Below are 22,004 nucleotides of genomic sequence, written 5' to 3'. Positions count from 1 at the left end.
AAGCTTCTGTCCTAACCACCTTTCCACCTTCAATTATGCCACTCTACCTAATCATTTCAAACCAAGTTCATTATTATTGCTTTTACTATTCCTGATAGTAAATAATTCCTAATTCATGAATAAAGGAGATTACCAGAATTCGATTTAGATGAACAGTTTTAGGATCAGCCATAATGATTCTCATGGTTCTCACTGATTATGAGAAAGAGCATTTCATTAAAAATGTATTGTCAATGGAAGCAACTAGACAGAAGCTGACCTCCCATCAACCAATCTTCAAACACTTTTGGATTTAGCCAGTTTATCCTGGGTAGTCCCACTGTCTTCTCGCCAGTTTATAGGAAACATCTCATTGACTTAAGCTGAGAAGATATTTTTCTGATCAGATGAGGAGAATGTGAAAAATGCTCTTCTGTTTTTAAACGGTGCACTCTCAAAAATCTGCAAATGCAATGCAGTTTGAGAGGTAAGTACCAGGTGTTAGGAAACCTACTGAGACCCTTAATGTAGCCAATATGTAAAAGAGAGAGGAAATGGTTAGAAGAGTGTCAGGAAACATAACGCTGAGGAGGAGATTATTTAGAGATGAATTACTACAAGTATGAATCAATAACGTTAAAAGGAGCAGGGGAGGAATGTTAGAGGATCTTAATGTCTTGGAGAAAATGTTGGCACATCTGTGAAGTGTAGTATTTAGGAAAACAAGTACTAATATGCAGTACTCATGGTGGGACAGCATGGGGAGGCATGGAAAGGGCCAGAGTATGAAGAGCCCTTATATGCCTTGCTAGAGTTTGACCTTTACTCTGGGAGAAATTGAGTTCTTTTACATTCTCTTTTTTAAGGGGCATGGTATATTCAAACACATTTTATTTAACAGTGATTTTGAGAATAACAGAGGCTGAGCACTCAGGAGTATACTGAAGTCAAGTAAGTCAGAAATGATCATTGCAATCAACAAAGGCAGTAGAAGAAGAGATGGAATAAGAAGAATGGATTTGGAGGATAATTACAAAGTAGAACTGACCATATATGGTAACCTATCAACTGTAACTAATGTTTCTCCAGAAATGGAAGAACTTTCTCATCTACAATTAAAGCAGCTGCGCAGGATCAGCAAATTAAGGAACTACTTGTCCACCTTTCCCCCACCAGAGAAAATAAAAAATGTCATCATAGAAGACAGTCTTTTTATGTTTCAATTTTATTTCTAACTTAGCATATTCTAACCTCCTAACCTTCCCTGCTACAATTTTGTGGCCCATTATCTTAACAGCCACTAAGAAGCAAGTCCAAAGAAATATATGTGGTATGGAAAGACCACCTTATAAAAAGATGAGGATTATGGTAAGTGACTCTTTCTTGATCTGCATCTGCTATTTCTTTGTCTCCTCCAGATGAATTCTGCACCAACTATGAACCTCTATCCAAAAAAACATGAACCATGTTACAAAGAATTTTCCCCAAAATCACACACTCTAGAGCAGATCACACATTTAACCTGGAGAAAGGGCATTGGCTGACATTTCACACAATCTAGTCCTTCTTTATGTAAGAAATGGTGGGTCTTAAAATTCCACAATCTCCAATAGATACAAATGATCTGTTCTTAGAGGCTTCATCCAGTGCCTTGGGCTGATCCTGTATGGAACTGTCACATGGGAACTCCCTTAAAAAGGGTCATGACAGATAGAAGAGGCAAGAGGGATGCAGAAGTGAGGTTCTGGTGCTACCTTTACAACAGCCTTTTTAAAGCCGCATTATTATCACATGATTCTGCTCCCCTTCCCTTTCTGAAGTATCATGGAAGAAGCCTCTTGAAGTGCTACTCTCTATAGCTTCCTTTGATCATCTTCAGAACCAACAGGAAACTTGGGCAAAATGAGAGCTCTCGTGATTGGGTCAGTTCTACTTCTGGATGGTTATTTTAATTTTTAAGGTTCTAAATTCTGTAATTCAGGCCAACCAAGAAAGACAAATCATAGAGAAAATAAAAGTATATCTCATTTTCAAACCAAGGACCATGAACTCTGCATTAACCCCTTAACAATTTTTCACCCACTGCCCCCAACACCCTCCTCAGAGCCACGGTTTTGTGCCTTTTATATATTGGTCACCTTTAATTTTTTCATGTTCAAGGGAGCTGTCATCTAAGCAGCTACAAGAAACCTTTCCTTCTAATCTTGTTCAGTTCCCTAAGAAGCTGGATGATATTTAATACTAGCTTTTTCATAATACTTATTTCAGACAGGAACCTAGTAAATATCCGACAGTCAATAAATAAAGTAGTTATGTGGAAAGAGTGGGGTGGGCTTTCAAACCAATACTGGTGATCTCATACTTAGAACATGTAAAAAAAAACACCTCTGTTTACTCTAAGGACATGATTTCTCCTTATTTATTTATTTATTTATTGAGAGAGACAGAGTTTCATTCTTGTTGCCCGGGCTGGAGTGCAATGGCACAATCTCGGCTCACTGCAACCTCCACCTCCTGCAGGAGAATCAAGCGATTCTCCTGCCTCAGCCTCCCGAGTAGCTGGGATTACAGGCGCTTGCCACCACACCCGGCTAATTTTGTATTTTCAGTAGAGGCAGGGTTTCTCCATGTTTGTCAGGCTGGTCTCGAACTCCCAACCTCAGGTGATCCGCCTGCCTCGGCCTCCCAAAGTACTGGGATTACAGGCATGAGCCAACGCGCCTGGCCAATTTCTCCTTTCTTAACGTACCAACAGACATGCTGATAACTTTAAAATAGTTTTAACAGCAAAATGTCCCAGCAAATGTGAGTACAACCCATTAGTATCTAGTTTAATAAGAATTTCCCCACAAAAACAAAACCCAAAAAACTTGGATTAACAAGAGGCTATGTGAAGTTAAAATTGTAAGTGGGCAGTTGGAACCCTGTTAAAATGTCAAGTTTAACTATAAATTTCTCGCTAAAAAAAAAAACAAAAACAAAAATCCCAGTCTGGCTCTTAAATCTAGAAATAAGGTAGAATGTAGGCAATGTTAACCAAGGCACGAATCTGCTAAACTTGTGAAGGTCCACACATGGCTGGTGTCTGGGAGGTTGAAAGTTTCCAGCTCAACAAATGAAAGGTCATGTGTCCAGTTTTTTAAGATAACAGGCAATTACTGATTGAGTTCTTAGTAATACTGCCTCACCCAGGTGAAAAACATCCAGAGGAAATGAATCTAGAGTTAAGAACTACTGTGAAGAATGAGCTCTGATTCTCACCAAATATTTAGCTTTATTAACTCTATGATCATGGCCCCCATGACAGACAAACTGCACAGTTTAACCCATATATTTTAAAAGGCCCACTATTACCCCACTTCCCACCAAACTTAGTTTATTGAACATGTCCTTTAAAAACTGTAAGTTAGGGCTTTGCATATTAATGTTTAAAATAAGGAGCAGGTGGTGAGTTATTGCACCATAGATCACTCATATAAATACTCTTACCAAGTATATACTGCTCCATTATTTGTAGCTCTTTTTTTTTCTTTTAAGAGACAGGATCAGGCTCTGTCATCCAGGTTGGAGTACAATGGCATGAACACAGCTCACTGCAGCCTTGATCTCCTGGGCTCAAGCGATCCTCCTGCCTACGCCTCCCAAGCAGCTGGGACTACAGTCATTCACCACCATGCCTGGCTAATTTTCTTATTTTATTTTGTAGAGATGGGGTCTTGCCATGTTGCCCAACTGGTCTTAAACTCCTGGCCTCAAGCAATCCTCCCACCTCGGCCTCTCAAAGTGGGATTACAGGCGTAAGCCACCACGCCTGGCCTATTTGTTGTTTTTATTGACCTTTCCTTGGTCACTGACTCTGGGATAGGATCTGGTTGTAAGTTAACTTGGCTATAGGCTAGGTTATGCTATGCTAACAAATAAACCCGAAAAACCAGTGTCTTAATACAACACAGGTTTACTTGTTGCTCATGCAAAATCCTCTGCAGGTCAGGCAATTCTCCTAAAATGACACTTGAGTGTCCCAGGTGTCAACCATCCTGTGTAACCACCATCTCAAACATGAGCTTTCAAACTGCTTCAGCAAGGAAAGGGAGAGCAAAGAGTGCTTACATGCAATGGTTTATGCTTTGACCACTTGCCTCAATCATGTAACAATCAAAGCTGAAAAATCCAGTCTTTCTTTGTTCCAGGGAAGATAAAAATGAAATGGAACTCAGTTAACTGAGGTCTGTCTTTGCCACAATGACAAGATCTATTGTGAAAATGATATGAGGTAGCTACTATTACCATCTCTTCTTATAATTGAGGAAACCAAAGCTCAGGGATATAAGTAACTTCTCCATAGCTAGAAAGTGATGGAGGCTCTCAGCAAACTAACACAGGAACAGAAAACCAAACATTGCATTTTCTCACTCATAAGTGGGAGTTGAACAACGAGAACACATGCACACAGGGAGGGGAACATCACATACTGGGGGCCTGTTGGGAGGTGGGGGGCTAGGGGAGGGATAGCATTAGGAGAAATACCTAATGTAGATGATGCGTTGATGGGTGCAGCAAACCACCAGGGCACGTGTATACCTACATAACACACCTGCACGTCCTGCACATGTATCCCAGAACTTAAAGTGTAAGAAAAAAAAAAAAAGGATTTGTGGTACACACTTATCCCTCTAGGATCATATAAACCAGATTACAATGGCCTGAAATAAATCGATCTAAAATTTTTTAAAAATTTTAGCCAATAAATTTTAAATATGTCATAAATCCTTTATTTCCATGAAATTTTAAAGAGGTTCTAGTGCTATATTAAGAGTTAAAAAAGATAAATCATGTCAAGTTTAAAATGAATAAATTTGGGTAGTCAAAGGAAAAAAAAAAGAGAAAGCGATGGAGGCATGTCTATTTAATTCTAGAGCTTCAACCTTTAACCATTATATTCTGTCTGCTGTTCATGCAGAACCTGCACCAGAGCATTACCATAAGGTTGAAGTCAGCAGAAAAGTTAAAATTTTTCTTTGGCATAAAATAAGGTTGTGCTCCAACTCTCATCTTTTTAACAAGTGACTTAATGATATGTTATAAACTGAGCAAGATACATGTTCTTGCTAAAGAAAACAGAAAAACAAATATTCTTTTAAAAACTAATAGGTTTTATTATCCTAAACTAGAAATGGCTTTAGCAGACAACTGGAATGCTAGTTCATTATTATCAGAAAGGATTACAGACCAATGATTCCTAACCCTAAGCTTTGTTTCTGCATCTAACAATCTCATAAAATAAATTATCATATGTAGTTACCTTGGTGTACCTACCACAGATGATTTATCTTGAAGGGCATGTGAGAAAAGAACATTGCTCAAAACTAGGGGCATTGCTCAAAGTTTCAAGGGAAATTTTTGCTTAAACTGGATACTTGCTTAGCCCACCATATTTAGCTAGGAATCCTCATAATGTTCCTGGAGTATTTACCCTACCACAGATCAACCTCCATTTCTCATTTTTCTTTTGCTTCTACTTTGAAGATCAACTGTTACTTAAACATATGTTCTCAATCCAATTTGCAATACAAAATATCTGCACTCTGATACTTCTTAGGTAGTATAACTTTGAACTCATTGCTATGTACAACTACTAAAAACTAAGCTGAAGCTAGGCACAGTGTCTCATGCCTATAATACCAGCACTTTGGGAGGCTGAGGTGGAAGGATCACTTGAGCCCAGGAGGAGTTCAAGAGCAGCCCGGGTAACATGGCGAAACCCTGTCTCAACAAAAAATACAAAAATTAGCTGGGCATGGTGCCACATGGCTATGATCCCAGCTACTCGGGAGGCTGAGGTGGGAAGACTGCTTGAGCCCAGGAGGTAGAGGCTGCAGTGAGCCATGATCATGCCACTGCACTCCAGCCTGGGCAACAGAACAAGACCCTGTCCCCCCAAATAAATAAATAAATAAATAAATTAATTAATTAATTAAATTAAAAACTGAGTTGAGACATACAATATTTAGAGAGAACTGCTCAAAAGGCACACAGGCCATCCATTTACAGATATTCTAAAATCTAGCTCTTGGTCAAGTCATAGCAACAGAAGTCTAGGTACCTGAACCACACTGTAATGACTACGTAAGAACTGCTTTTACTGAATTGTACTTTGGTATGATAACAACAGTCCATGTAAAAGAAAGTCCCAAGAAACCACAGCTACCAAGACATTGTCTAGGAAGCTGTAACAGCATCCAAGAAAATCTATTCTGAGGAATGGGTTTATTTTATCTTATGAACCCAGTCACCTAGTGTCAGTGACAACAGAGCTCAGAGCCAAATGTACAGCCTATCAATAGACAAGTATCAAATTCCCATTGCTACGCTTTCCCTGACTCCATTTTTTATCTATCCCCTACCTTTTTTTTTCGTTTTTCTTTTCCTTCTACTTTTAATTTCTGTTTTACTGTTTTGTGGTAATATATATGTATTATATAAACTGTTTTAAATCCTTTTCAGAACAAAGCAGGGAAACACTGAAATAAAAAGATCAAGAGAGTTTCCTGGGGTCCTTTAAAGGATCCCTTCTAGGATCCAGATCCATTTGCAACACTCTGGATAGAATTATATATATCTAATCATTAAAGGTTCAGGACGAACTAAAGCCAAGTGCTTTTATCTATAAGAATTTAATTACTTAGACCTGACCAGGAGTTGGCAAATTTTTTGAGTAAGACATCTATTACTATGTGGTTAGGCTGATGTTTCTAAGAGGTATGTAAGAGGCACTTGATTAAAAGATTGTTACTGAAACTGCAACCACTCAGTAAATTTTACCTGGTACACATTTCCTTTCTGATGCTAGAAACTTTTTGAAGACAAATCTGACTCAATGATTAAAAGATGAGAAGCAAGAAATGCGTTGTTACTTTTGTTTATAAACTGCCATGGCAAGGTGCTACTTACTTAGGGAGGAAAAAGGGGAGGAAAGAATAATTTTGACCAAGTACATGGCATCTCCAGGACTTGAAAAGGGCTCAAATAAAAAATGGGAGAAAAATATTTCCCTAGGGATACATACTGAATACTGAGTGGAGCTAGGAAGCTAGGAATTATCTAAGAGTTTACTAACAGTGGCAGAGGTGCAAGAAGTATCTTTTCAAAAAAAATTTTTTTAACATATTGATAAGGCAGTGGTTGTTAATATCATGATAAGTTATTGGAGGAAGAGGGGTAAAAGCAAGAAGGTCAGTTTTGTAAAGAGGTTAATCAAAGAGTTGTCCTGCTAGGTTTGAGCCCATTAGTATTAAAACCCTGATAATGCTTCTGCTTACTAGAGATCCTGTAGCTCAAAATCCTGGTAAAGGAGGGAGTCCCGATGACCAACATACAGAAATTGAGTATCCTAAAAACTGATGAGTAAAGGGTGCCCCCAAGAGAGCCCTGAATTATAGAAAGGAAGAGAGTCACAATCCCATATGAAAGCCAGGCAACTAAGTTTTTCTCCCAGTCTTACTAAAATTCCAGCATTGTAATGGTACCTACTGTCTGCAGAAGAGGAAGCACCAAAGAATACCCTGAGAGACCAATGTAAGCAGGAGGAAGAATACAAGCTTTCCCCAAGCAGGTTGTAACAAGGAGAGGGATAAAAAGCCTTTCCACGATAGGACAACACAAGAGTCACTGTGGATCCAGATTTCTTAACCTCGGCACTACTGACATTTGTAGCCAGATAATTCTTTAGTGTAGGAGGCTGTCTTGTGCATTGTAGGATGCTTGGCAGCATCCCTGGCCTCTACCCCTTAGATGGCAATAGCATCCCTAACAATTGTGACAACCAAAAAAATGTCTGCAGACATTGCCAAATGTCTACAGGGGGTCAAATATCACCCCTATGCTATGGATGAAATAACAAACAGCTTCCAGTGTTAACTCGCTCTCTTGGTAAATAGCACTCCCAAACCACCTCATCTCCTGAACCAGGAAACAGAGACAAAACAGAAGAATTTGTAGGAAAAATAATAAGTTCAATTTTGCCTATGTCAAGATGTGAGATAGCAAATGGAGATGTCCAAAAGATAGTTGGGATAAATGAGACTGGAAACAAGAAAAGAGGGCTTGGCTAGAGAAACAAACCAGAAAACCATTAGCTACATTAGCTCAGAAAAAGCCTCTGAGAAAGGCTTTCTTGAATCTTCAGCCAAAATAAAAATCTGTCAATAGATGATGATTATTACCCTACACAAACTCTACCTAGTACTTAATTAAACAAGAAGCCCTTGATGGATTTAGTCTACTGCAGGGTAATGCAGTATTCAAGCACAATTTTTACCTTCATCTGGACAAACTTGCCATATGTTAAGGTCTTAAGGGTAAACTCTCACATATCCTTACTAATTGATATGTAGCAATAATTTTCCCATTTGGCATATGCTTCCTCTTTTGACTCTTTGTTCCCAAATCCATTGTTCCATAGTCTATCTGTTCTGAACAGATATTTATTCTCTACTGCTGCAGATACATAATTAGTAAAAGCAGATGCAATTCTCAACATTAAGAGTTACACAGAGTGAGTTTTCCAACATTATCATTAAAGAAATTCTATACTAGAAGGGTCAGACTCCAAATCAATTCTTTTTCTTTAACAGAAACCTCTCTTAACAGTTTGAATACACCTCAGTTCAAAAGCCTATTTTCCTGAATGTCTGTTTTTGATTGAGAAAATTTACTTAAATGTAATTTTCCAAAAATTAGAAGACACATTTCTACATATGAATTAAGTTCACTTGTTAAAAACCTATTCAAAATGTTTTATGAAGAGTTACATTTCATGTAAAAATAGCAGTGAAGAAACAATTTTCCTAACTTAAGACATATAATATGGTTAACAAAATATAGTCAAAGCAAAAAAAATCTGAAAAAGTAAATAGGGATACTTTGCATATGTTATGTTCAGTTTAAACTTGTTCCCTGTGCAAAATCTTCCCCCACTGTGCGTTCTTTCATTTTTTCAACTAGCTTAAAAATTTTTTTAAGTGAGGTAAGTTGAAATTTTGTTCTAGAATAGTCTTTTAAAATATCAACCAGTTCACAGAATGTGCACTCAGCTTATCTCCACAGTTATACCATACCAACAGACTGGTATACATTCAGTAAGGATAGGTATAAAGAATGGTTACATTTCCTTTTAGATATGATAAAATATTACACAGAGAACATAACTCCACAGACATTCCAAAGAGAAAAATTAAGTTTAGCATTTTTCTGACCACAAAGTACAGAATAAGCAGATTTTTAGGACCTACTTTTGTGTATATAATCCTTATTAAAAATAAAAGGATATCATAAAATTAAAATATCAGTAAACATCTGCTTTTCTTTATATGTTTCTTAGGCTAAGATTATAAAATCAAATATGATTTTTACTGAAGGGAATTACTAGCCATCCCCTAACAACCCCATCTTTTCCTCACATAAGAAAATGCAAATTATGTCTAATTTGTGTTCACCAATGAATCTTATCACTTAAAATTACAACACAGCTAGAGAAGAGAAGGAAAAGTAGTGAAGTGTGTTTAAAAGTTATTCTTCCTTACCAATATGTTGCTGTAGAATCCAAGCGTTTGAGGCACGAGCAGAGAGCATCCTTTCAACAGCTGGTGCAAGTGTCTTCCAATTAGTAAACTCCAAAGTGAAGATAAGGGTGTCAATGCTGACTGAGTCAATCCTATGTTAGCAAGATGTTAATATGATATTAGAAACAAAACATGCCAAGGGTTCGTACTTGAAACAAACACCACATACCTATTCTTACAAAATCTCAATGAGGAGGGCAGACAGAAAACCAGGGCATGTTAAGTATTTATGCAACTAGAGGCAAGATCAGAGGATATTAAGAATCATCTACAGGTTCCTATTAACTGAATTGACTTTCTATGTAGCTGTCTAAGAGATGACAAGAGGAACCTCAGAGAGAGTAGGAACTTTCCTTCTCATGGGTGACAGCACCAATGACATCAGCGGATTTGCCATTATTTCCTCCCATTTGGATTATCTCGCCAAATGTAAACTGACCATCCTTACAGACATATAATTTAATAATCCTAAAAGGATAAAGCCTAAACACCCCAAGTTATCCCTAAACTGAGTGTACAAGTGTACAAGTATGGCTTGTTTCTGCCCAACTCCCAGGGATGCACAACTGTTCTCCTCTAAGAACCTTCCCCCCATTATAAATTCAGCCCTAAACGATATAACAGAATAAGACTTGTCTTTAAGGAGTGAAAGAAGGGGTTCCAAACAGGCCTTCCTCTGTTCTTTCAAAATAACGTCAGATTCCCTACCAACCCACTCAAAAGAGGCTAACCCAAAATTTATAAGCACTTGAAACCTAATGGAAAGAGCACTGGCTTAAGAAAAGTCTTGATGTTTAACACTGCTTCTCCTACTTATAAACAGGTCGCCTGAATTATTTAAGCTCTAGCTCCTGCTCTTTAAAATGAGAATAATACATAAGCTGCCCATTTCAGGGAACTGTATGTGAAAATAATATGAGATAACATAGTAAACATACTTTTAAAACTATAAAGTATTATATGAAAAATTGGTATTACCAGAAACGATTTGAAAACTTCAGTATTATATTTTTAGAAGCTTTAAAATTTAGTCAAACCTTTAAAAGAATTCTAAATCCTAACAAGATTACTTATCCTGTATTCAATTAGACACCCCCCTACCATCACAATGGTTGGAGAAAAAAAAGTCACTAGGGCTTCTAGTAATCACTACCAAAACAGAAATTCTTCTCAAGGTCACCTCTTTGGAGGTACTACTGAGCAACAACAACTAAAGAAGGAAAGGAAATACAAGGAAAGAAGATAAACTGAATAACAATCTAAGCTCATCATCTCAAAGACACTTCTGGTAATTTGGAGTCAAAATATCTTTGAAATGATGGACTAAAGATTATGAAAATTATTTCCCAAATTCTTAATTCTCCAATATGCAAACATCTAAGGAAGAACTTAAAGTGTAGCACAGATGTCTTGGGAAAACATTTTATTTCTCAGCATATCTCAGTGAAATCACAACTTATCAGAAATACTGAGGATAAATGAAATGATACAACATATTCAAAGACAAACAACTTCCTTGACTTTCTAGGGGTCCCAAACCAAAGGTTACTTGGTTCTGGTTCTTTATTTCTTTTTTAACGATTTCATTTTTCTGCCTTAATGCACTTTAGGTCTTACTGTGACCAAACACAAAGTCATTTTTATGCAGTTATCTGAACATATACATGACAAGTAAATCTGTTTGCACAGCTTTAGTTAATATAACGGTGAGTTTATTTTACCAACACTGATAATGCCACTAAAAATGTATTGTTACTTTACTACAGTGACCATTACATTGCATAGACCAGTTGTACAATCATAAACGAGTGACATTTAATCAACTAAATGCACAAATGACATTTATGTTCTATTATCCCATTAAATGGGGGTGGGGTGCGCAGGCAGAGGAAGACTTAGTCTTGCATTTAAATATTGTGACAGGCAATTATTCAGCCAGATACAATTTCAAGACTGTTTAAGACAAGCAATACCCAGAAAATATGTTTATAATTTACGTGACAAAGATTAAGCAACAGACCTACATGTGATATAAATAACAATCAAAATCCACTTTAACAACATATTGGAATTTTTATAGAATGTTTCTTATAATAGCTCTTTGAATGTAAATTTGATCAAAGAAAGCAAAACATTTATCATATGCAGTGTAAACATTGGCTTTACCCATTCAATAAAAGATCAGTGAACAAAAATTTGACCATGTTAAGCATTTTCATTGCTAAAGTTAAATTTTCCACTGTATTTTTTCTAATGAATATAAAGTAACCAAAGTTACTCCTCAGGAGTAAAAAACATGTAATTGGCATTCTCCATTCAGAATACCGAAAGTTTTACAACTTACTTCAAAATAGTTTCTACTTTACTAGTTCTTAATTCTTTTCTATTTCACATATCCGATAAATACAGCACACACCCAATGGCTTATTGCGACAAAAATTCTCAACTGCTCACAAGTGGGGGAAAATGGGGGAGCAGTATCAGAATTGGGAAAGGGGGGATAAATTACAAAGCCTTCTAAGAGAATAAAGCTAAATAAATCCTTCTGCCTACAAGTAGTCCATTTAGTTGGCTGGGGAGGAAAGGAAAATAGGCAATGTTTGATTTTTTCCCCCTGCTTAGGTTTTTCCTAATTTAGGAGCAGGAAGAAGCAAGAAAAATTGGCACAAATCCCTCAGGTTAGGCAAGAGAGTAAGGATTACTAAAATTGAGTAATAGAACTATAGATAGCCCTCCACATCCTAAGAGTCAACCAATGGTAGATTGAGAATACTAACAACAATAATGAAAAATAACAATACAACAATAAAAAATAACACAAATTTAAAAATACAGTACAACAACTATTTACATAGCATTTATAAGGCATTAGGTATTATAAGTAATCTAGAGATAACAAAGTATATGGGAGGAAGTGCATAGACTAGACACAAATACTATGCTATTTTATATAAGGGACTTGAGCATCCATGTGTCAGAGGTGTATGAACCAGAGCAACTCCATCTTGAATAGGGGCTAGGTAAAATAAGGCTGAGACCTACTGGGCTACATCCCCAGGAAATTAAGGCATTCTTAGTCACAGGATGAGATAGGAGGTCCACACAAGATACAGGTCACAAAGAATTTGCTGATGAAACAGCACTTGGTAAAGAAGCTGGCCAAACCCCATCAAAACGAAGATGGTGATGAAAGTGACCTCTGGTCATCCTCATTGTTCATTATATGCTAATTATAATGCATTAGTATGCTAGAAGACACTCCCACCAGCCCCATGACAGTTTACCAATGCCATGGAAACTTCAGGAAGTTACCCTATAGTATAAAAAGGGGGGAACCCTCAGTCCTGGGACTTGCCCACCCCTTTCCTGGAAAACTCATTCATGAATAATTCACCCCTTGTTTAGCATGTAATCAAGAAGTAACAATAAGTATAAGCAGCTCAGCAGCCTGTGCTGCTGCTCTGCCTATGAAATAGCCATTCTTTTGTTCCCTTACTTTGTTAATAAACATAATTTCACTTTACTCTATGGACTTGCCCCGAATTCTTTCTTGCACGAGATCCAAGAACCCTCTCTTGGGGTCTAGATTGGGACCCCTTTCCAGTAACACATGGATTTTGGTATCTGAGGGGGATGAGACTCAAGGCATAATTCACCTTAAATTCCTGCCAGCTGTGAGCCTGTGAAATCGAACAAGTTATCTACTTCCAAAATTCAATGGTGGAACAGGCATAAGACAAACATTCCCATTCAAAAGGGAGACATATCCAAGAAGCAAAGAGTAATAGGACCCAAGTAAGTCCAAAATTCAAGAGGATTATCTTGAGACTCCAAGATAATCTTCCCTGACTCCACGTCAAGGCTTCCTGGATAAACTGGGATGGAGGCTGAGCCTCTACTACCTCAGGAAGCTCCACCCCTATGACTTTGCTAGGCTCAGTCCCACCCCTATGGCACTCCTATGGCTTTGCTCAGACTTCAGCTCTCCCAAGATGGCACTTCATGCTGGTAGCTCTACAGTCCTGAGGTCTCAATGGCAGCCCTGCTCCCATGGGTCCTCTAGGCATTGCCCTGGTAGAAACTTTGTGGCAGCTCTAACCCTATATTTCTACTGGGCATTGCTCTAGAAAGGCTCTCTGCAGTGGCTCTTCTCCTGGGACAGGTCTCTGCCTGAGCCCCCAGACTGTTTTCAACAACCTCTGGAATCTAGGTGGAGGAATCCATGCCCCCACAGCTCTTGCATTCTACATGCCTACAGAATTAGTACCACCCCACAAACCCTCCTGAAAACCATTCTGACCTCCTAGAGCCCTGGGCCTGTGATGGGAGGGGCAGCCTCAAAGATCTCTGGAGTGCCTTCGAGGTTTTTTTCTAATTATCTTGATGATATCTTCTATTTGTACAAATCTGCTCAGCAAAGGGTTGCTAGTCACAACGTTGGGTTCCTCTCCTGAAAATTCTCTTTCATTCTTTTCCACACAGCCAGGCTGAGAATTTTCCAAAATTTTCTACTCTTCTTCCCTTCTAATTATAGATTCTGTCCTAAATCATTCCTTTGCCCTCACATCTCTCTATAAGTGGCCAAAAGTAGCCATGCAGCAGCGTGAATGCTTTGCTACTTAGTTATTTCTCCCACCAGATAGCCTAGTTCATCACTCTTAAATTCAGCCTTCCATAAAGTCCTTAGGCATAGACACAGTTCATCCCAGTTCTTCGCTAATTAATAACAAGAATGGCCTTTACTCCAGTTTCCAACAGGGTATTGCTAATTGTCATCTGAGACCTTGTCATAATGGCCTTTGCTATCCATACTTCTATCAACATTTTGGTCACAACCACTTAAGTAATCTATAGGAAGGTTCAGACTTTCCTAGTCTTCTCATCTTATGAGCACTCACCAGAATCACCCTTAACACTCCATTTACGGAAATATAGGCTTTTTCTAGACTGTTCTTCCAAACTTTACCAGCCTCTACCCATTACCTAGTTCGAAAGCTACTTCCATATTCTTAGGTAATCGTTATTTAGCAACAGCCCCACTTCTCAGTAACAAATTTCTGTCTTAGTCCATTCTCTGTTGCTATAACTCAATACCTGAGACCGGGTAATTTATAAAGAAAGTACATTTATTTCTTACAGTTCTGGAGACTGGGAAGTCCAAAGTCAAGGGGCCCATCTGATGAGGGCCTTCTTGCTGTGTCATAACATGGCAGAGGTCATCACTCAGTGAGAGAGCAAAAGCATGCCAGCTCCGGTCTCTCTTCTTCTTATAAAGCCACCCACCAGTCCCATCACTGGGGCACCATCTTGATGATCTTATCTAATCCTAATTACCTCCCAAATATCTCACCTCCAAATATCATCAACAAATGAATTTGAGGACTGTTTCCAACACCTGAAATTTGAGACACATTCAAACCACAGCAGTAGGTATCAGACAGTTTCTATGTTTTCGTTAAAGAAATAAATAAATTAGAAACCAGAAAGGAGCATGAAGGCTGAAAGTACTGGGCAAGTCATATCGAATCAGAGTTAATAGCTTTGGTAGAAAAACACAAGGAGCGTGTCTAAGAAGAAAATTATTGCCTTAGGGACAGACATCACACGGGGTAAGAATTGAAACACGAAAGTGAAGACTTCTAGATATTTTATTGAAATTCTATAAAATAACAAGTCCTCTATTTTCCTGAAGACTTCCATTTTATTTTCTCATTTGACTTGAATTATTAGGCCAAAAGAGTCCTCTCGCTACTACAATTACTTGTGTTAGGACACTAACAATTTTTGCAAAGGCTAGAGGCTAATAGAAAGAGTCTTCTTCTTGCCCCCCAAAAAATTCTGACTCGGCATTTGTATAATCTCTCACTGAGGGTTGCCCTTCTGAGGAACTACCTGAGGTAAACAAACTATAGTCTCAGATACTTCAGAAATCAGTATTTATTAAGGGTGACAAGTTTCAAATACACAGGATGCTGTACGGCAGGAGTATTCAGTCTGGTTGGCTGAGGGACAGACAACAGAAATCTCCAAAGCAGCTCCAAGCATTCTTTCTTCTCTTACAGGCATTTTAAGAGAAGCATGAGGAATGCCCAGAATTCGAAGAAATATCCCTCTTAGAAGAGCTCACTGGCATCTATCCCCTCATACCTCCTTCCAGTCACCTCTTACCTTTTCCCAGGACTCTGTGCTTAAATTCAGTCTCACTATTAGCAGCCACCAACTCCTTCACCCCAATTCAGCCATCACAGTCAAAACACAGATACACCCTTCTCCAAACACTGGGATCTCAACTGGAGGAAATTAAAGGTAGTATATTCACTCAAAAAGGGTAAGTCCCACTATGGTAGAATTTCTTACCAAGAATTGCACAGTAGAATCAGTGGGTCAAATCCAGCAACCAGAAGATGTGGCAACCACTCCTTATATTTTGCTTGTGCTTTAATTGCATGATTTACAAATTCATATATATGGTTCCATGGTCCCAATGAGCAACCTTTCCTCAAAAAGTAGCGAAATATCGAAAACTTCTCGTACTTCAGGCAGTATGCCAAATGAAGTTCATTTATCTGGGCTCCATATTTCAAAAGAATGTTCACAATTCCAAAGAACTCACAGCTCCACCATAAAAAATAAAAACAAAAAAAGAAGAAGTTAGACTTTGACATGAGATACTTCTTACAAATAGTTAATAGTAGTTACAGCTGGGGAATAAGTATGGCAGATTAAATAGTGGATGGTTTCTACACATCTAGTGGATTGAGATTAGAGAATGTGGTGGGGCTTTTGCTTTTTACACCTTCCTGCACGGTTTTTAATTTTCAACTGTGAACAGGTATTATTATAATTTAAAACATTCATCTTAAATGTCATTTTAAAAATTATCATTGACAGAAAACTCAAATTGTGATATTTTGTACAACTGAGTATCTTTACTACAAAATACTTTGGTTAACAAAATCAATAAACAACGTGATCAATCCTTAAAACTAAATGATTCACTCTAGGAATCTCTAAGATATCATTTTCCTTAGCAATAACCTTAGCCAATTTCCCTCCCACTTTAAACTTATTTATTTTTCTAGATACAGGGTCTTGCTCTGTGGCCCAGGCTGGCGTGCAGTGGCACAATCAAGGCTCACTGTAACTGAACTCCTGGGCTCCAGTGATCCGCCCACTTCAGCCTCCTGAGTAGGTGGGACTACAGCTACATGCCACCATGCCTGGCTAATTTTCAAATTTTTTTGTAGAGACAGAGTCTCACTATGTTGCCCAGGCTGGTCTCAAATTCCTGGCCTCAATCAATCCTCCCGCTTTGGTCTCCCAAAAGGTATGCCACCGTGACTGGCCTTACATTTATAATGGTATTAAAAAAAATTTAAAAACTTTTTTAATTAACACAAATTTAATTTACAATACTACATCTTAAAATTAATTAACTTCTATTATTATCTCCATTGTAGATGCAAAAACTGAAGCTGAGTCACAGAGCTAGTAATTGGCAGAACTGGGATAATGATATCAAACCAAAATCTAACAGTCAATATGACACAGCAAATTTCTGCAATATCTCTTCTCTAACTATTATGAAAACTGAACACTTCATGATATAGTCAAATAGAAGAATATTTTAGAGCCAGATCTATGTTTTCCAAAGTAGGTTACACGGAACTTTAGTTCCTGAAAATGATCCATATGAAAAATACTCTCCAGTGAAAAACCTGAGAAACCTTATACAGTATACAGTGAGCCTGAGAAAGATAGGATGAATGTATTTTTAAACAATGTGTTAGTTACATTTCCAAATATATGCTCAATGTTTTTATTCAACTTTCAGATACTTTTCAGAAGAAGTACCTTTAAAATTAACAATGGGTCCAATCATTAATCTGAAAAAAGCAAACAAAAGTATAAAATGCCCAAAATTCTGTAAACACAAGAACAATGGTATATATACTTAAATATAAGTTTTATCCTATGTTTCTGGACTTTTCAAATCTTTGTAGATCCATTCCTCTTTTAGGAATTCACAAAGCACACTACAATAAGAAAAATTCTCAAAAGCCCTCTACAAAAGAAACATATTCAATATTATTTAATCCTGTACTTCCCAAACTTATTTAACAATACAACCCCTTTAATCCCATATAATATCTATTAACAACCTACAGAATTAGTATTCTACCAAAACACACTTTAGAAAATCAACTCTAAACCTCTTCCAATTATTCACATTGCCTTGTATTAGAAGGGGCAAGAGTAAATCCCAAAAGGCTTATAAAACTGCACAGTGCTACAATATAGACCATTTCCCAAAAAAACTACCATTTATTTGAAGAATCAAATAAACACTAAATAAACTGGAGAAGCATAGAGTTTTGTCAGCATGCCCTGAGCTTCTGGGAAGGTTATTAAAGAGGGTCTCAAATACATGTGCACACTACAGAAACACAAGCAACTTCAACTTCAGGGTTCTATATGACCTTGATTATTACATGTCACTAAGCACACAACAAATCCTTGAGCATGGATAACCTCTGGTTAAAATATAAATTAGTATGTATTTCTCTTAACACTTGAACAAATTCTCTCTGTAGCCCTAATATCAAATTGAGAAAACTCTTCAAGTACTCGAGATTTAAATAAAAGTCTATCTTGTTTAACATAAATATCAAGAATTAATTGTGACATAGAGGGACTGTACATTATATAAAAAGTGAACAACATCAGATACTGAGAGGAGAGATTTAAAAATTAAAATCCAATGTCTAGACCTTATTTTGGGGGTTTGCACATTTTCTACCACTCTGCTCCTTGAAGTTCAAAACTATGCAGAAAAACAGTGCTCACACATAAAAGAAGCACAGTAAGAGAAAATTCAACATGAAAACAAAATTTATTTTAAACAAATAGAAATGGGCAAATATCTTCAGCATTTTATGTTCAATTAGCAAACAAAATATCCAACCAACTTATTAGGTGAATTATAACAGGCCAAATAGTGAGTTTTACTGAATGGCTTTCGACCATTAGCTGAAAACAAGATGAAGACATTCAGTTTTGTCAGATGTGCCCACACGATATGGTGGCTAGAATGGACACAATTAATTCTATGAAACCAATGTAATAACAATGATTACTATCAACTAGAAAAACAGACAAAACCAGGTGAGCTAAGCCACAATCTACTTCTGTGGCCATATATAAAATGCATTCACATTTGCTCAAACAGTCCTAAAACTTCTCAACTTCCCTCTTCCTTTCCCATTCCATTTGGAGGAATCTTTTTCTTATATTTCCTCATTCGAGATGGATTACTCAATTATTCTTGAAAGACTGGCTTCATATCAATATAGCTGCTAACTTTTTAGCTCCAAAGGACAAAAACTGCTTTTGTTGCAGGATCTGTACAGTAGTGGAGGAGACACCTTTCCATCATCCCTGGGAGTGGTGAAAGGAGGTAAGTGTCATTCTCACAAAGAATACCTATCAAAAATGTTTCAGAACACTGATACTGCGCTTAAAAGTTGAATTAGCTGAAAAAATAATAAGGAAGAGAAAACTTAAAACCTGGGGCACCTTAGGAGGCCAAGGCAGGAGGATCACTTGACCTCATAAGTTTGAGGCAGCAGTGAGCAATGATTGCACTACTGCACTCCAGCCTGGGCAACAGAGTGAAATTCTATCTCAAAACCACAATAACAACGATAATAAAGAAAACCCAAAGCTGTTATTTATCATTTTCATCACCTTTTGGTGTTAATTGTACTATTTATAAAAGTAGATAAAAGTTTATTAGACTACAACAGGTCAATAGTGCAAGAAAGTCCACAAATAGTAAATTAATAGATTTCAGAGAAGTACTACAAAATATACAAATGAGAAAGGGGAAGTCTTTTAGCCATTAACACCTGAAGTCGGATAGGTGTTAATTACAACAATCATACCAAATTAACACTATCATAACACATTGATGCTATAAAAATAAAATTTTTAAATTTATACCATTAAACTTACTATCTATTACCAAATCCCTAAAAATTAGAATATCAAATAATTAATTTTGGAAAATTGAGTCTTCTAAGTTACCTGGTACCAGTATTGTGACCAAATTTGAATTCTTATAACTGGTAAAAGTGATATAGGAAATTCGTGTATCACTCATTAAGAAAAGTAAGAAGGGCTAGGCGTGGTGGCTCACACCTGTAATCCCACACCAAAACGCCAAGGCGGACAGATCACTTAAAGCCAGGAGTTTGAGACCAGCCTGACCAACATGGCAAAACTCCATCTCTACTAAAAATACAAAAATTAGCCAGGCATGGTGGCATATGCCTGTAATCCCAGCTAGTCAGGAGGCTGAGGCATGAGAAATGCCACAACCCAGAAGGCAGAGGTTGCAGTGAGCCAAGATCACGCCACTGCACTCCAGCCTGGGCCACAGAGCGAGAGACTGTCTCAAAAAAAAAAAAAAAAAGGGAAAAAATAACATATGATAGCTATTTTAAAATTAAGATTATATTCAATTGTCCTTGCTTTATAATTGGTGACTGTAATTAATTTAATTTGTCATGTGATTGTAGGCAATCCAAATTTTAAGATGCTTACTTATCAAAAGAAATAACCAAAAACATATTTTGCAGCTTCAATTTTTTTCCCTCAGACACTGGTTATATGACCCTCTTGACATACTAAAGCAAAACCTACTGGGAAAATGATCATTTTCTTGCTTAATTGGCAAAGCTTCATACAGAAACTCAAAATGAATAAGTCTCATATTACATATACAGTAAATGTATAAGCAACCAGCCAGACATTAGATAATAAAAATGTGGTATTTAGTTTTCTTGGAAATAACGAAAGGTTTTCCTTTACCTATTAAGTAACTGGTCTAAAAAAACAAAGATTCTGCATTTTATCAAGATGATTCCCTGTGCTTCATGTTGTCTTTTTTCCATCTGATCACTTATGAAAACTCTCTAATAAAGAACTCAGGTTTTTCTACAACTATATAACTTTCTGCATTTGCCTTTTGAAGCCATTTAATTATCACTCTAGATGAGATAAGTGACTATTATTTCACATTGACCTGTGATCCTACTTTGGTAAAGTTTTTTGAACCTTGATATTTTTGACAAAATTCCCACAATCAAATTCTATGTCTCTTTGACCTTAAAGTTTGCTATGTTCTATTTTATAGAATAAGGTGTTGCCCAATTCTAGAATGAAAAATAAAAAGACTAAGAGAATACACCCTCCTAAAACAGATATTTTGAAGTTTTGACTTTATTTTTAAAGGCTAAAAATATAGCATTTTCCAATGACTACTTACTGAAAATCTACCTAAGAATATATTGGTTCAATTACAAGTCTCACATGAAAGAAAATCGCTCATATGCCCTTTCGATAGCACAAAAACAAATTGTAATTATGCTCACATGGCCACTTCAAAGAGCAAAATTTCTAAGAGATGCAAAAAACAACAAAAAAACAAAAAAACAAAAAAAAAAATGAAGTTTGTTAACTCATGTCTGTCACCAAGGACTACTGCACACCATAGTGCCTCACCTTTACTTTTCTTTTTCTTTTTCTTCTTTGATCCGGGGAGAGACTAGGTCTCCCTTACATTTGGTTTATAGCAGTTTGATTTTTCTGACCATGCCTTTCTGTGAGTTTATCCTGTTTGGGTTTAACAGGCCTCTTAAATCTGTAAATTTATATCTTTATCCAATAATAGGAAGTTTTTGGCAATTATTAATTTACTTATTTTTTCTGTACCCAATCTCCTCTCCTTCTGGATTTTAATGACATGAATGTTAGACCTGTTGATACTGTCCCTTCGTTCCCTGACGCTCTTGTTTTTTTCTTCCATCTTTTTTCTCTTCTGTACTTCTGTGTGGATAATTTCTTTAAATTTGTTTTTAACTTTTAAATTTGTTAAACATTTGTAAATATTTGTAAATTACAAAAGCTAGTTGCCCAGAGAGGGACAGTTTGAAAATATGAGTAGATGTTCCAAACAGGCAATACCCTAGAATGCAAGAACAAGGCAGACACCTGTGCAAGGTGATCTGTATGTATATTGACATTGAGACCAAAGACTCTCTCACCCAAAAAACTAGGGTTTTTTTAAGACAATAATTATAAATTACAAAGCATTTTCACAACTGTTAGCTCATTTGATCCTCAAAATAATTTTCTAAAGCAAGCTTAGGTGTTATTACTATCCCTATTTTAAAGATAATGGAATGAGATTTAGCAGAATGAAGTGAAATACCCAAAGTCACACAGCCACTATACATCTGTGACTCATCCAAGCCCAAGAATCATGCTCCATCCTTATCCCTCCACAAGACATTGAGGAAGACTAACATATAATAAATATGCTAATCTGATATAATTATTGAT

At 36.9% G+C, this 22,004-nt stretch overlaps 1 protein-coding gene across 9 annotated transcripts in view; it reads right to left on the bottom strand.

The window, feature by feature from the left end:
• Positions 1-22,004, bottom strand: part of ASB3 (ankyrin repeat and SOCS box containing 3) — a 192,842-nt gene that overhangs the window by 12,470 nt on the left and 158,368 nt on the right. For 7 of the 9 annotated variants that reach the window (XM_031007892.3, XM_019021083.4, XM_019021081.4 and 4 more), the window contains 2 exons: positions 15,957-16,214; positions 9,561-9,691 (listed from right to left, as the gene is read on the bottom strand). In XM_031007892.3, the coding sequence (XP_030863752.1) occupies positions 9,561-9,691; positions 15,957-16,214 (389 nt within the window). The remainder of the gene's footprint in view (positions 1-9,560; positions 9,692-15,956; positions 16,215-22,004) is intronic. The other 2 variants (XM_055377893.2, XM_063696187.1) reach the window with 1 other exon arrangement.

Source organism: Gorilla gorilla, chromosome 12, assembly GCF_029281585.2.
Source record: "Gorilla gorilla gorilla isolate KB3781 chromosome 12, NHGRI_mGorGor1-v2.1_pri, whole genome shotgun sequence".
Lineage (NCBI taxonomy): Eukaryota > Metazoa > Chordata > Mammalia > Primates > Hominidae > Gorilla > Gorilla gorilla.
This window is presented reverse-complemented; position numbering and strand designations above follow the sequence as displayed.